The sequence below is a fragment of the Phoenix dactylifera genome, chromosome 6 (assembly GCF_051530095.1).
Source record: "Phoenix dactylifera cultivar Ajwa chromosome 6, Ajwa_hap1_PhDact_Kaust_v1.1, whole genome shotgun sequence".
In the NCBI taxonomy this organism is placed as follows: domain Eukaryota; kingdom Viridiplantae; phylum Streptophyta; class Magnoliopsida; order Arecales; family Arecaceae; genus Phoenix; species Phoenix dactylifera.
Genome location: NC_143195.1, coordinates 28,197,530 through 28,211,339, shown reverse-complemented (window position 1 = coordinate 28,211,339; position 13,810 = coordinate 28,197,530). Strand labels below are relative to the sequence as shown.

The following is a 13,810-nucleotide window of genomic DNA, read 5'->3' as shown; positions in this document are numbered from 1 at the left end:
CACATTGTTAATTCTAGGGACATAATTTTGTACTTGACTATTTATTATTGAATAAATAAAAGGCATCTTTTCATTCATATTATTTATGTGTCTATGAATCGTCCGAGAAATTAATAAGATGATGATGCATATTCTCAAGAGTTGAGAATTTGAACCATGTATCATTGGTGATTAATTTCTAAATGCTCCTGATCAATGGATCATCACGAGGACGGTGATCGATCCGATCAGTGCACAGATCACTTTCCTTCTGGATGGACGAGACTTGAGTCCACAGTGTAGGGATACTGAAGTGATAGTGCAGGTGCTTGTTAGAGAACAAGGGTACTGAGCGTGACCAAGACAAGAAGTCACTTGGATGTCTATCCATTCGTCAGTGACTTGCTTGATGTTGCAGTAGTATGACTGGTCCTTTGACCTGCGGTGCTTCAGCTACTCACAGTGAGGTTATTGTAGTTTGACTACACGTATACATGGTCTCTAGTCATATGGGTCCTTGTAGTGTAGATTGGCTGCAGTAAGTTCACTGTAGGAGTAGGGTATGCACTCACATGGAATCTATCGACCTTGATAGAAGAGGAGTGATCCTATGTGATTTGTTAGACTGAGTTCTAAGACCTTGGCCCGGACAGTAAATATAAAGTGGAGAAAGAGTTTTCCATTAACGAACTTGAGTCGAATAAATCTTGACATATGACAGACGAAGGGGTTTGACGAGTTATCCATGACCTCCGTCCAGTAGGGATCCACGATAGTAGGACTGTATCACACGATAACTGCACCTAGAGGTTCATCATTCTATTCTACTGGGTAGCCACTACATGCTGCTAGGTGTCACTGGTGGATAGTAGGACTCACAGGGATTATCTCAATGATCGATAAACCCTAATGAGTAGAGTTGGAATCGTTCCAATCCATTGAAAGGAGTTTTCAATGATATTGTGATAGAGATCATAATATATATCTCACTACCAGTCAGAATAGAACCTATGGGGTCACACACACTAGAAGTATTGACCGATCCGATGATTGAATCGTGATTAGGAATCACAAGTAATCAATTCGATTGATATTCAGTTGAAGAAGGAACAAAGGAAATTAATTAATTGGACTTAAACACAAATCCTACTTCGAGTAGGATTCCTAGAGTCCTAATTGGATTAGGACTGGGAATCCTAGTTGGAGTAGGACTGGGATTCCTACTTGGAATAGGATTCCTACAATCCTAATTAGATTAGGAGTTTTGAATTAAAATTGGATTCCTACTTGGAGTAGGATTCCTAGAGTCCTAATTGGATTAGGACTTCGGATTCAAATTAGAGTCCTAATTGGATTAGGACTAAAATTAAATAAGTCCTAATTTAATTAGGGTTTCTTAAGTCCTAATTAATTATTAATCTAATGAATCAACATGACTCCTAATTGGGTTAGGATTGAAGAGTTCAATTGAGTCATGGTTCACTCAAGTTCTAATTGGATTAGGACTAGTATAGATTGAACCCAATTGATTCATGATTTGGTTAATCCTAATTAGATTAGGACTAAACCATGAGAGGGGCACCTGATTAGGTTAACCAAGTAAGAGGGGCATCAGCCTCTCTCCACTTGGTTAGGGCGACATGAAGAGAGGGTGCCGGCGCCCCCTCTTGGAAATAACTCAAGGGCTCCTAATTGTTAGGAGCCCTTCATCCTTATGAAAAAGGGGAGCTAGGGCCGGCGCCCTAGTAAGAGCTTTTCCTCTTCCCTTGGAGCCGTGGCCACCCTCTCCCTCCCTTGGTTCAGCCGCCAGCAAGAAGAAGAAAACAAGAAGCCATGGTGCCCTCCTCTTCCCCCTTTCCTCCTTCCAACATAGGAAAAAGAAAGTAGGCTGCAGGGGCTTTGCTTCTTCCTCTTCTTCATCCTTCTTCTTTCTCCTCTCAAGTACATTCAAGAGTTGAAAGAAAGAGAGGAGATCAGCCATCAAAAGTTATCTCTGCAAGGGACCTAGCACCCCGGTGAAATAGAGAGCTTGGATCGGATCCTGCTTCGTGTGGATACCCGTAGAGGCCGGGCACTTGAACGGCTTCAAGCGAACCTTCATCCTAAACCACGAACTTCAGTTTGCGGTAATCATCTACCCGCACAAGGTGAAGATCTGATCTTCTAATGTTTTAAAAAAGTTTTTAATCCTTATCTATCTACGAACGATTTTTGAACAACGTTCATGCGATGAACGGTTGATCCCGCGCATGCCTCTTCCGCTGCATCTGAATTTTTTTAAATTTCAGCGGCATGATCGGGGTTTTCTAACAGTGGTATCAGAGCCTAGGCTTCGTAGATTAAGGTAAGGATTAATTATTAATAGGCTCATTAGATCTGAAAATTGAAAGATTATGCATGCTGAAAATTTTCTGCATGCAGATTTTTTCTAGGGTGCTGATTTTTGCATGCTGATTTTTATATGATAAGATGATGATTCTAATTGCATTGTTAATGAGATTACAAAGTTTAGAATCATGATTAGCATGATCAGCAACCTATGTCATGAGATAATCAGTTAGTTTTCAGATCTAAAAATTATAATTGCTGCATGTGGTGATGATCATAGGATTCAAACCCTTTTGGTATTAAATGTAAAGACCTGCGATGTGATCTGCAATGTCATGTAATTTTTCAGATGCTTGCATGCATCTTATTTGATATTTTGAGAGCCCTGCGTGCCTCCTAAAAGAAGATGTAATTTATTATTATTTTTATTTTTACATCTGGTTGTATTTCTGTGATGTGATGTACGTCAACGATCAAGTTGAAGACAAGGCATGAGATGAACAGGGGTCTAAGCGGTTGATGGCGATTGGATCAAGAGTTGGTCAAGGATCGAATCAAGGAGGCTTGAAACCAATTCAAGAGTTGAAGACCAATTGATCGATTGACGTGCATGTGCTTGTAATACGACCTAATTAGAATCCATGATCATCACCTATTTAAAGTTTAGCTTTAATTATTGCTGCGATTATAACTGCCTGCAATGTGCCGTTTGCATGTGATGTGAATGAGAGTCGGATAGATAGGTTTACATGTGATGTAGCAAACCCAATTGAGACCTTAATTAAAACCTCCTCAATCAAGTCGAGAGTGAACCAACATGAGCAAGTCATATTAGATTAATTGATCTAATTGGTGTCTAGAAAAGCATGAAAGGTGGTTACTTAATTAGGACCTTACTCTCTGAGTAAGGGGAGCCTCCCACCTGCTTACCTGGCCAATTGTTCGATTGCCTCTTATGAAGAGCTCAATTTGCGAACACTAAGACCTGATTAACCAATATTAAGTCAATAGGTCTTCCACTGTAGTAGAGCTACTAAGGCCTTTCTGATGTTGATTTGTCTCGGCTGGATACAGTGGTCAAGTTGCATCGGGGGGCTAGACCTCTCTATAGACATGAGATGTTGTAGGGTAAAGGTGGGGTTGGGCACCAATAACTGTTAGGTGAGGACCCAATGACGATTTTATTCCTACGGTTATACGGTGGGTCTGACTTAACTAAGAAATGGGACCAATAACTGTTAGGTGAGGTTTTCATGGCTTAGAGACCAAGTTACACTGCAACATGCTTGAGAAGCATTGTACAAGAGTTGTACATTCATCAATCTATGTGTCACCAATAACTGTTAGGTGAGGTGGCATGTAAATCGGTGGGACCGCAGTACCCACTAGAAACCCTAGTCGTGTGGGATTTCCGTTTTTCCTACCAGGGGAGTGTGAGAAATTCGAGAAAATAGTGGAAGTTACATTTGTTCTAAAAGACCTTAGAACAGATTAGGATCAAGTACAAAAGTCTAACTAGAATCTTTACTCTCTGAGGATTATAAAGTCAGCTTCTAGACTCTTAACAAATATCCTATAGAACAACCGTTTGACCAAACTCAATTATAAAGATTGGCTCAGCAAATTTCAAAAATAGTTTTGAATTGTGAGAAATTCGGGTATATGCTAGACCATGGAATCCCCATGTTACCAATCCGTCCGATCACTGATCAGCGTAAGACGCTTGTTAAGTGGACGAACAATGACAATAAAGTTAGGTGCTGCACAATGGCATCCATGTCCAATGCATTACAATGCCAGCATGAGAACATGAAGACTGCCAGGGACATATTAAATCACCTGCAAGAGTTGTATGGTGATCAGAGTCACGCAGCTCGGTTTGAAGTATCCAAGAGGCTCTTCAAAGCCAAGATGCACGATGGGCAGTCTGTTCATGATCATGGTTTGACCATGATAAAGGACTTAGAGAAGCTTGAGAAGCTTGGCATGACCATGCACAAGGAATTGCAAACGAATTTGATCCCGCAATCCCTTCCAGCTTCATATGAATAGTTTATAGTAAACTACCATATGAACAAGGTTGTTGATAGTCAACTTTAAAGACCACGCAATAGCACGTATCTAGTAGGATAGTGATTGCGGATATCGATCCACAGGAATTGGGGTATAGTTGTTTTCTTAAAAAAAAATATTTAAAAGGAAAAATTTATGAAGAAAATTAAACAAAGCAATTTAATGAAAATGCAATTAAAATGATATCAGTTTGGAGGAAACCTAGGGCAAGGAATTCACCACTAACATCGGAACAAGGATTAATTGTATTTTAATTTATTCTTGGATTATTATGCAAATTGGCTACAAGCCTAATAAGCATTCGAATAAAATTTCACAAAAGTAATTTAGGCATAATTCATCTTCGGTCGGCATGAAATGTCTACCCTAATCTAAAGTGGCAGCACATCACATCTTCCCTAAGCATGGACTATCTTATATTTACTTAGTGATCATGAAGAGCAGTTGTATAAACGTCATACTTAAAATCACAGAAATTAAATATGAGATAAAATAAAATATTCATTAGGAGCAAAATAAAGTTTATACAACTCCAGGAATAGAAAATTAGAATATAAAACCCTTGGCCCTTTGTTAGGGTTGCATCCAGCCCTGTTGAAAGGATCAGCCCTGCATATAGTTGTGGATGACAGCGACAGCGCCGAGAGTTTCCATCTCTTCTTTCCTTCCCTCCCTTCCCTGGGTCCTTCCTCCTCTAGCAATTGATTATTTCTTCCTTTTGGGAAGTCATTCCCAAAAAGACCCAGGGCTCGTTTGGTTCGCGGGAAAAGAAGGGGGGAAAGTGTGGTCAACGGAAAAGTAATGAGATGCCTCTTGTTTGGTTGGAGTTTTCAAAGGAGAGAGAAGGGAAAGTTGTATTCCCATGGGAATGTGATTCCCACATTTCATGGGAAAGTCTTTCCCATGAGAAACATGGGAAAGTTACTTTCCCATGAGGCGGGAATCACTCCATTTTTACTTTTTCCCAAAAAGTCCCTTCAGCATTAAAGAAGCATTAAAGAGGCATTAAAAACCTAATTTTTATTAAGGGCATAATAGGAATTATATATAATTTTCCTAGGAAAGTGGATGGCCAACCAAACATAAGCACCTTGGAAATTTGTCACTTTCCCATGGTCAACCAAATATGCCAAAAATACTTTCCTAGGCATCCTCTTCCTAGGAATTTGTTTCCCAGGAATCATATTCCTAGGAAGGAAAATGCTTTCCGCGAACCAAACGAGCCCCCAAAGTATTCTCTCCCTTCTTTTACCTCTGTGAGAACTCTGCCTGAGAGAAGATGGAACCAAACCGAAGTTGAAGAATGATGGGAGCAGCCCCCCCGGTGGGGAAGGAGGAGTGCCCCCCCCCCCCCCCCAGTGGGGAAGGAGGAATGCCCTCTCCCCTTCACATCTTGACTTCTTTTATAGCCTGCAAACTCCCCTTTCTTCCCTTCTTTCGAATCAGAGATAAGGATGCAGAAGATTCGGAGATGCTCACGGCTGAGAGAAGGTGATCCGGAAGCTATTGGGATTTTGCTGAAGCAGAGGAAGATGAGCTGATGGGATAAGGATGGGAGCGGCTGGATGGAGCTGATCCGGATGCAGGGAAGATGAAGATGCTGGGAGATACACTTGAGAAGATCTAATCCGGACGATGGCTGACCGTGAAACAGAGGATTCGGATGCAAGACGCAGGCGTTTGAGAGGATGAAGCAGCTGGAAGCAGGGGATTTGGATAAGGATGGAAGAAGATAAAGATGCTTCTCTTGTTCCGAAGCAGAGGATGATGCAGATGAAGCTCACGTGAAGTTGGGAGCAAATCCGGATGGGTCTCGGCTGGAATTAATCCCGAAACAGAGGAATCCGGAAGAGGATTTGCTGGCTGGGACGTTGTGGATGAACATTGTTTCGTTTGGGAGGATCTCGGAATGTTGAGATGCTGGGAGATGTGATCCGGAAGGAGGATATGGCTCACGGGTGAGGATGAATCACAACGGGATGAAGGGTGGATTCTCTTGGATGCAGGGGATAAGCTGGATGCCGTGAAGCTTGCAAGTCTGTGGGATTTGATTTTATCCCATGGAGATGTAATGAGCCGGCGACGTGCATGATGCTGGTGTTCGGAGAAGGAAAGAGAATACGGGTGTGACGTGGAGCATCGCATGGGAAGGAAGCATGGGATTAGCTAGGCGTGGGATGGACTCAGCAAGGTGTGAATAGGGGAGTTGGTTGCTGAGCCTAGTATTGAGAAAGAAACAAGGGAGTTGGGAAGGATTCGTAGATGATTCGGCGGATGGTTGGCTTGATTCTTGGTTCCGAGTGACATGCAAACGGGCTGAGGATTGATCCACGAACGTGAGAAGGAGGAGACAGCTGGTGTATACGAGTGCGACGTGGGAGGAAAGAAAATTGGAACATGGACGAGAGACTAATCCACACGTGGGCGACATGGGGACTGATGGGACTAATCCGTGAACGGAATATGGTAGAATTTGACTAGACCTGCACACATTAGACTCAATCAATAAATAAATAAGTAAAACTCGAATTATCTTTAATAATTTATTAAAATGCAATGATGAAGGTAACACATTTTTTGGTTAAATTTATAAACTATGGGAATTAAAATAATGATAAGTGCTATGAAGAAGAGGATATTTTAAGTATTATTTAGCACTTATCACACTCCCAAACCTACATTTTGCTAGTCCTCGAGCAAAATAAAAAAAACTAACTCACTTTCACAGGAATCGCGATTGCATTTACCGTATGCAATTAGGCTTTAAATCCCTAGGTGGCCCTAGTGGACGAGTTTTATCTCGTGAGGGTTTCCGGCTCAGATACCCACAAACTGTTGTCTCTACTCAAAGAGTTTATTGTTTTATAAAATCTAATTTCAAATACATAAGTGCTAGAATTTCAAAATCACACAAAGTTTTAATTACTAAGTCATCCCAAATCCTAGGTCAGGATGCAATTCAAGTTGAGGTCATTAAGTTTCCGTTAGGGAGTTGTAAGGCTTATTTATACTTGGGTGCTCGGTGATATCTGGACCACACACAAGCTAAGGCTTTAGATCCCCAAAATACTACTAAAGCTAGTAGTTTCTAAGAATTGGTCAGATAAGACCTAATCACTGATTCAAAATCATCCTATCTTGCAGGATTTCGAGAGTTGTGGATGTTTACTTTAATACCTCAAGGGCTTTATCTGTAATATTCCAGTTTACTCGAATTTTTATAACGACGGCTTTCACACTATCATCTTTTTCAAGGTCAATATTATTTTCTCTTTCTCTTTTTTTTTCCTTTTTTTATATATTTTGATTTTGTATTTATAAATAAATTATGTACTTTTACTCTTGTAATGATTCCTCCGTGTAGCGAGCATTCAGTCAACAACTCCCACACCAGATGGCATAAGGTGTTGGGCATCAAGACTCTCCTACGGACCTATGCTCGGATTCCTCATACAAGCCCGCTGACCTTTGACAATAGGTAGCCCTTTTCGATGTACCTGACTAAATTCACTCTCTCTCTCTCTCTTTTTTATAAATAAATATGGGATAATAGTGAATTAGATAGGTATTGTTGCTGGTGGTCCAAACCGAGAACGATTGACACGACGGTGTGAACGGGGTTCCGCCTGAGTTGTCTTGGTTGGTGCTGGTTGCGCTCCACCTTCCGCCAAGGAACCTGCAAACAAGCCTTGCACCACCACCAGGGTGGTGATGGCCCTCCGACGGTCAAGTCAGAGGAGATTGGAGGAGGAGAGATGATAATCACAAGTGGGAGAGAGTGCTCTGGGAGGTATTGCTTACCCCCCCCTTCTCCCCCCAGCCGCATATATCCCTGGCTGGGAGGTCTCTCCGGGGGGGTTTGTCGTCGTGGGGCACGATAGAATGGCCACTGACATGGCCGTTACGGGGCGTCGTGGAGCAGCGCCGGGTACGGTCATGGCAGGGCGTAGTGGAGCTCCGCTTTGTACGGTCGATACAGGAGATCGTGGGCAGCATCGGGTACAGCCGTTGCAGGGAGTAGTGGAGCAGGAGGCCGCGGCGTGCCTCTGGAGAATAGCCTGTCGTTATCAAAAGATCTCCGATTCGGGGTCGGAATGCTGGATCATAGGGCAGCCGACCCGGGGTCGGGCTGCGGAGCCGAGGAGGTCCGACTCGGGGTCGGAGTGCTGGATCATAGGGCAGCCGACCCGGGGTCGGGCTGCGGAGCCGAGGAGGTCCGACTCGGGGTCGGAGTGCTGGATCATAGGGCAGCTGTAGCTTTCCTGGATACGCGTGCCGATCACGTGGGGCATGGCGGCTCAATTCCCCCATAACAGTAGCCCCCCACTTCCGAGCCTGGAACCAGAAGGGGAACAGGTGAAGGGAGTGATGTTTCGAGATTGCCGCCATCCTTCGGAGAGGCGCGCGCGCTTCAAGCTTCCCGCCTTCTTTATGGCGTATGGCGGTTGCTGCTGACTTGGCAACCTGAGGATTTCGGCGGACATCCTTCCTTAATGGTGTCGATTCGCCTTTGGGGTGCGAGCGACCCTTCGGCGGCCAGGCGTCTTCTGGCGTCATCGAGGTGTCACTTGCCCTTTCGCCTATTTAATCGGGGGCCCTCCCCCGTCCGTCTTCTTCTTTACGGACATTTTCGAGTTTCTCCTTTGCGCTACCATTGTTGCCGCCGAAACGTTCGCTTGCTTTTCCTTTGACGCTCTCGGAGCCGTTCTTCCTCCTCTTCAAGTGAGTTTCCCACTCTTCTACTTTGAGCTCTTCATACTTTTTCTTTTTGTACTAGTGCACCCCAGTCGTTCCGGCCTTTCCCTCCTTCTTGACCCCGTCCTGACCGTAGATTGGCCATTAGGGATGGGCGAAGTGGGAGCAGATAGCATCAAGTCAAAACTGGTCGCCGAGGACTTAGACGGATTTGTGGCTCGGTACCACCTTCCCGAGGCCTGCAATGTCACGCTCCCAGGGCCTGAGGAGAGGATGTCTCATCCTCCCCGAGGGAAGATCGCCATCAATGAGGGCATCCTCCAAGCCGGGTTCCGCTTTCCCCCTTCAGACCTAGTCTTACAGGTGCTCCGGGGTTTAGGAATGGCACCGACGCAACTGGTGCCGAACTCGTGGCGTGCTCTGACGGTCTTCCAGGTTCTCTGTCGCTTGCATGCGATTCCCGCCACCTTGAACGTTTTCTGGGAGCTCTACGGCCTGAGCGGCCACCCCCAGGACAAAGGGTGGTGGTGCTTCGCAGCGCGGCGAGGGTGCGGCCTTGTCAAGGAGGGTCCTACCTCCATTCACCACTGGAAGGAGCGCTTCTTTTTCGTTGATGCAGACCCCTCCTGGGAAATCAGGGCAATCTGGGGGACGCCGGTGAAGTCCCCAATTGGCCTGTCGAAGTTGTCGAGGGAGGAATCCGAGGGCGTCGCCGCCTTGAAGGGGTTGGTCGCCGAGGGCCAGCTTCCCCCGGTGGGCCGCCTCATTTCTGAGGATACCTTGGTGAACGTCGGTTTGAGCTCGGTCCCCACCGACCGTGAGTCCGCCATCGTTTCTTTAGCTCTTTTCTTCTCTTTCGTTCCTTCTTCCTTTCGGTTTCTCAGTCCCTGACCATCCCGTCCTTCTTGCAGAGGTCGACGACGTCATGCGGTCGGTGAAGTCGAAGGCTGTTGGTAGGGCGTCCCTGCTGGAAGCAGTCCGGAGGAGGAAACGAGCTCTTCCGAGCGGGGCCCCACCGGCGAAGAAGTCCCGTAAGGAGATACCTCCGATGCCGACCGACGAGTCCGGGCCCACCGGTCAGGGAGATGTCGTGGGCACCGACCGGCAGCTGACGCTGTACCAGCCCTCCGGTGGTAAGGTTGCCGCTACTCCGGAGGTGCCACCTGAGCCTGCTCAAGACGGACGGGTCGGACGTGATCGGTCCCCGACCCGGCCTTCGACTCGGTCGGCTCCTGATGACTCGAGGAGGGACGCGCCGAGGCCCCGGCCGAGCGGGACCCTATCAATTCCTGGGGCGACCCCCGCCCCGAGCGCGATCAGTCGGACTCTTCCCCAGGCGATGGATAAGGGTAAGGCTGCAGAACCACCATCCGGCTCCGGGGAGAAATCGGGGTCTGCCTTCACTACCGATGGCGCCCGAAATCTCATCGAAACAGTGTTGCTGGAGAAGGACCGTCGGCGGGTCCGGGAGTTGGATGTCTCTGACGTTGGGGCCGCCAGCTGCGTCTGTCTCATGTCGGTGAGTGTTCTTCTGGCCGTCTTTCACCATTTATTGGCTCTGTTGTTCTCCGCCTGACTCCCTTATTTTTCCTATTTCTTAGCTCGCCCAGTACATGATCCGTCTGGAGGAGTGCTACAAGGAACAGGCGGGGCTTTTGGCGAAGGCCGAGGACCGGCTGAAAGCAATGGAAGAGGGAGGCCGGGCTGCGGCAGGCAGGACGACCGGGGACCTCGAGGCGAGGCTCCGGGAGGCCGAAGAGCGGGCACTCGGCTTCGCCGCCCTGGAGGAGCAACTGTCAGAGGCTCGGGAGCAACTCAAAGCCGCCTCGGGCCTCGAAAGCAGGGTCAAGAAGGCGGAGGAACGGGCTGAAAAGCAGTCCCGGAAGATCGCGGACTATCGAGAGCGGTGGGAGAAGGCCCAGCGGTCTGCCGACAACGCCTGCGACCGAATCCGCTCTTTTGAAGCCAAACTAGGCGAACTGGAGTCGGCCCTGGAGAAGTCATGCACGGACGTCCAAGAGCTCCGTTCGCGCCTGAAGGAAGCCGAGGCCGCTCGGGTTGCTACCGAGGCGAAGCATAAAGAGGCTCAGGCTGATCTGCTGAGGGTCTCCTCTGAGGCCGAAGGCCGGATTGTGGCGAAGGTCTTGGAGGCCAAGGCTCAGATTATGGAGCGAGCTGAGGCGGAGCTGGCCGAGAAGAGGGCGGAAATCGGGCGTCAGGCGGTAGAGGCTTATCGCCAGTCCGCCGAGTTCGCCCATGATATGTCGGAGGCAGTGCGGACCTATCGCCAGTCTGACGAGTTTGTCCATGACGCGTGGGACGCGGGGGCCGAAGCCTTCACCTTGGGCTTCGAGGAGGGCCTGGCAAGGGTGTCGGCTAAGTATCCCGAAGTTGACCTGAGCGAGATCTCCCTCCTGGACTCCTCTCCGGCGCCATCGCCTGCTGGTTCTCCTGCTGCTTCCCTACCTCCCGCGGACGAGCCCGGCGTTCCCGACTCGGGAGTTCCTCCAAGCTGACCTCTTGTACCTTCCATTGTCTTTTTTATTTTTGTATGTCGGCGTTTTGCCCAATTGTATGGGCCTCGGCCCTGAAAATTAATGCACGTTGAATATTTCTTCATCTCGCCCTCGTCCTCTTTTTTTTTTTTTTTTTTTTTTTTAGCTCTTGGTTGCTTCTTGCTGACTTTTGATTTCCGAAGTTCTTCCGGCGCTAGGCCAGGCATCCGAGGGTTAAACCTCAGGAAACTTTTCCGGCGCTAAGCCAGGCATCCGAGGGTTAGGCCTCAGGAAATTCTTCCGGCGCTAAGCCAGGCATCCGAGGGTTAGGCCTCAGGAAATTCTTCCGGCGCTAAGCCAGGCATCCGAGGGTTAGGCCTCAGGAAATTCTTCCGGCGCTAAGCCAGGCATCCGAGGGTTAGGCCTCAGGAAACTCTTCCGGCGCTGAGCCAGGCATCCGAGGGTTAGGCCTCAGGAAACTCTTCCGGCGCTGAGCCAGGCATCCGAGGGTTAGGCCTCAGGAAACTCTTCCGGCGCTAGGCCAGGCATCCGAGGGTTAGGCCTCAGGAAACTCTTCCGGCGCTAAGCCAGGCATCCGAGGGTTAGGCCTCAGGAAATTCTTCCGGCGCTAAGCCAGGCATCCGAGGGTTAGGCCTCAGGAAACTCTTCCGCTCGCTGGTCGACCAAGGCTGGCGCAAGCCGAAGCGACCGGTCGGGGCTTCCGGCTAGTCTGCTCCCGGGATGATCATCGGGTTAGCCAGGCATCCGAGGCCCGAGCCTCGGGAGATTCCACTCGTTGGTCGGCCTAGGCTGGCGCAAGCCGAGGCGACCGGTCGGGGCTTCCGGCTAGTCTGCTCCCGGGATGATCATCGGGTTAGCCAGGCATCTGAGGGTTGTCAAGCCTCAGGGAAATTCCGCTCGTTGGTCGGCCAAGGCTGGCGCAAGCCGAGGCGACCGGTCGGGGCTTCCGGCTAGTCTGCTCCCGGGATGATCATCGGGTTAGCCAGGCATCTGAGGGTTGTCAAGCCTCAGGGAAATTCCGCTCGTTGGTCGGCCTAGGCTGGCGCAAGCCGAGGCGACCGGTCGGGGCTTCCGGCTAGTCTGCTCCCGGGATGATCATCGGGTTAGCCAGGCATCCGAGGCCCGAGCCTCGGGAGATTCCACTCGTTGGTCGGCCTAGGCTGGCGCAAGCCGAGGCGACCGGTCGGGGCTTCCGGCTAGTCTGCTCCCGGGATGATCATCGGGTTAGCCAGGCATCTGAGGGTTGTCAAGCCTCAGGGAAATTCCGCTCGTTGGTCGGCCAAGGCTGGCGCAAGCCGAGGCGACCGGTCGGGGCTTCCGGCTAGTCTGCTCCCGGGATGATCATCGGGTTAGCCAGGCATCTGAGGGTTGTCAAGCCTCAGGGAAATTCCGCTCGTTGGTCGGCCTAGGCTGGCGCAAGCCGAGGCGACCGGTCGGGGCTTCCGGCTAGTCTGCTCCCGGGATGATCATCGGGTTAGCCAGGCATCCGAGGCCCGAGCCTCGGGAGATTCCACTCGTTGGTCGGCCTAGGCTGGCGCAAGCCGAGGCGACCGGTCGGGGCTTCCGGCTAGTCTGCTCCCGGGATGATCATCGGGTTAGCCAGGCATCTGAGGGTTGTCAAGCCTCAGGGAAATTCCGCTCGTTGGTCGGCCAAGGCTGGCGCAAGCCGAGGCGACCGGTCGGGGCTTCCGGCTAGTCTGCTCCCGGGATGATCATCGGGTTAGCCAGGCATCTGAGGGTTGTCAAGCCTCAGGGAAATTCCGCTCGTTGGTCGGCCAAGGCTGGCGCAAGCCGAGGCGACCGGTCGGGGCTTCCGGCTAGTCTGCTCCCGGGATGATCATCGGGTTAGCCAGGCATCTGAGGGTTGTCAAGCCTCAGGGAAATTCCGCTCGTTGGTCGGCCTAGGCTGGCGCAAGCCGAGGCGACCGGTCGGGGCTTCCGGCTAGTCTGCTCCCGGGATGATCATCGGGTTAGCCAGGCATCTGAGGGTTGTCAAGCCTCAGGGAAATTCCGCTCGTTGGTCGGCCAAGGCTGGCGCAAGCCGAGGCGACCGGTCGGGGCTTCCGGCTAGTCTGCTCCCGGGATGATCATCGGGTTAGCCAGGCATCTGAGGGTTGTCAAGCCTCAGGGAAATTCCGCTCGTTGGTCGGCCTAGGCTGGCGCAAGCCGAGGCGACCGGTCGGGGCTTCCGGCTAGTCTGCTCCCGGGATGATCATCGG

The 13,810-nt window shown here is 49.6% G+C and overlaps 1 protein-coding gene across 1 annotated transcript; it reads left to right on the top strand.

Moving 5' to 3' along the window:
• The first annotated feature begins 8,818 nt into the window (after window positions 1-8,818).
• LOC149753389 (uncharacterized) lies at window positions 8,819-10,928 on the top strand. Its single transcript, XM_089923967.1, has 2 exons — window positions 8,819-9,892; window positions 9,987-10,928. Exons 1-2 carry the CDS (start codon window positions 9,226-9,228, stop codon window positions 10,649-10,651), a joined length of 1,332 nt encoding a protein of 443 aa, XP_089780093.1. The 5' UTR covers window positions 8,819-9,225; the 3' UTR covers window positions 10,652-10,928.
• Window positions 10,929-13,810: the final 2,882 nt, after the last annotated feature.

Coding starts and splice junctions, on each gene's coding strand:
- LOC149753389 (XM_089923967.1), top strand. CDS start 9,226: ATGGGCGAAGTGGGAGCAGATAGCATCAAGTCAAAACTGGTCGCCGAG. Junction 9,893..9,986: donor GAGCTCGGTCCCCACCGACC/GTGAGTCCGCCA, acceptor TCCTTCTTGCAG/AGGTCGACGACGTCATGCGG.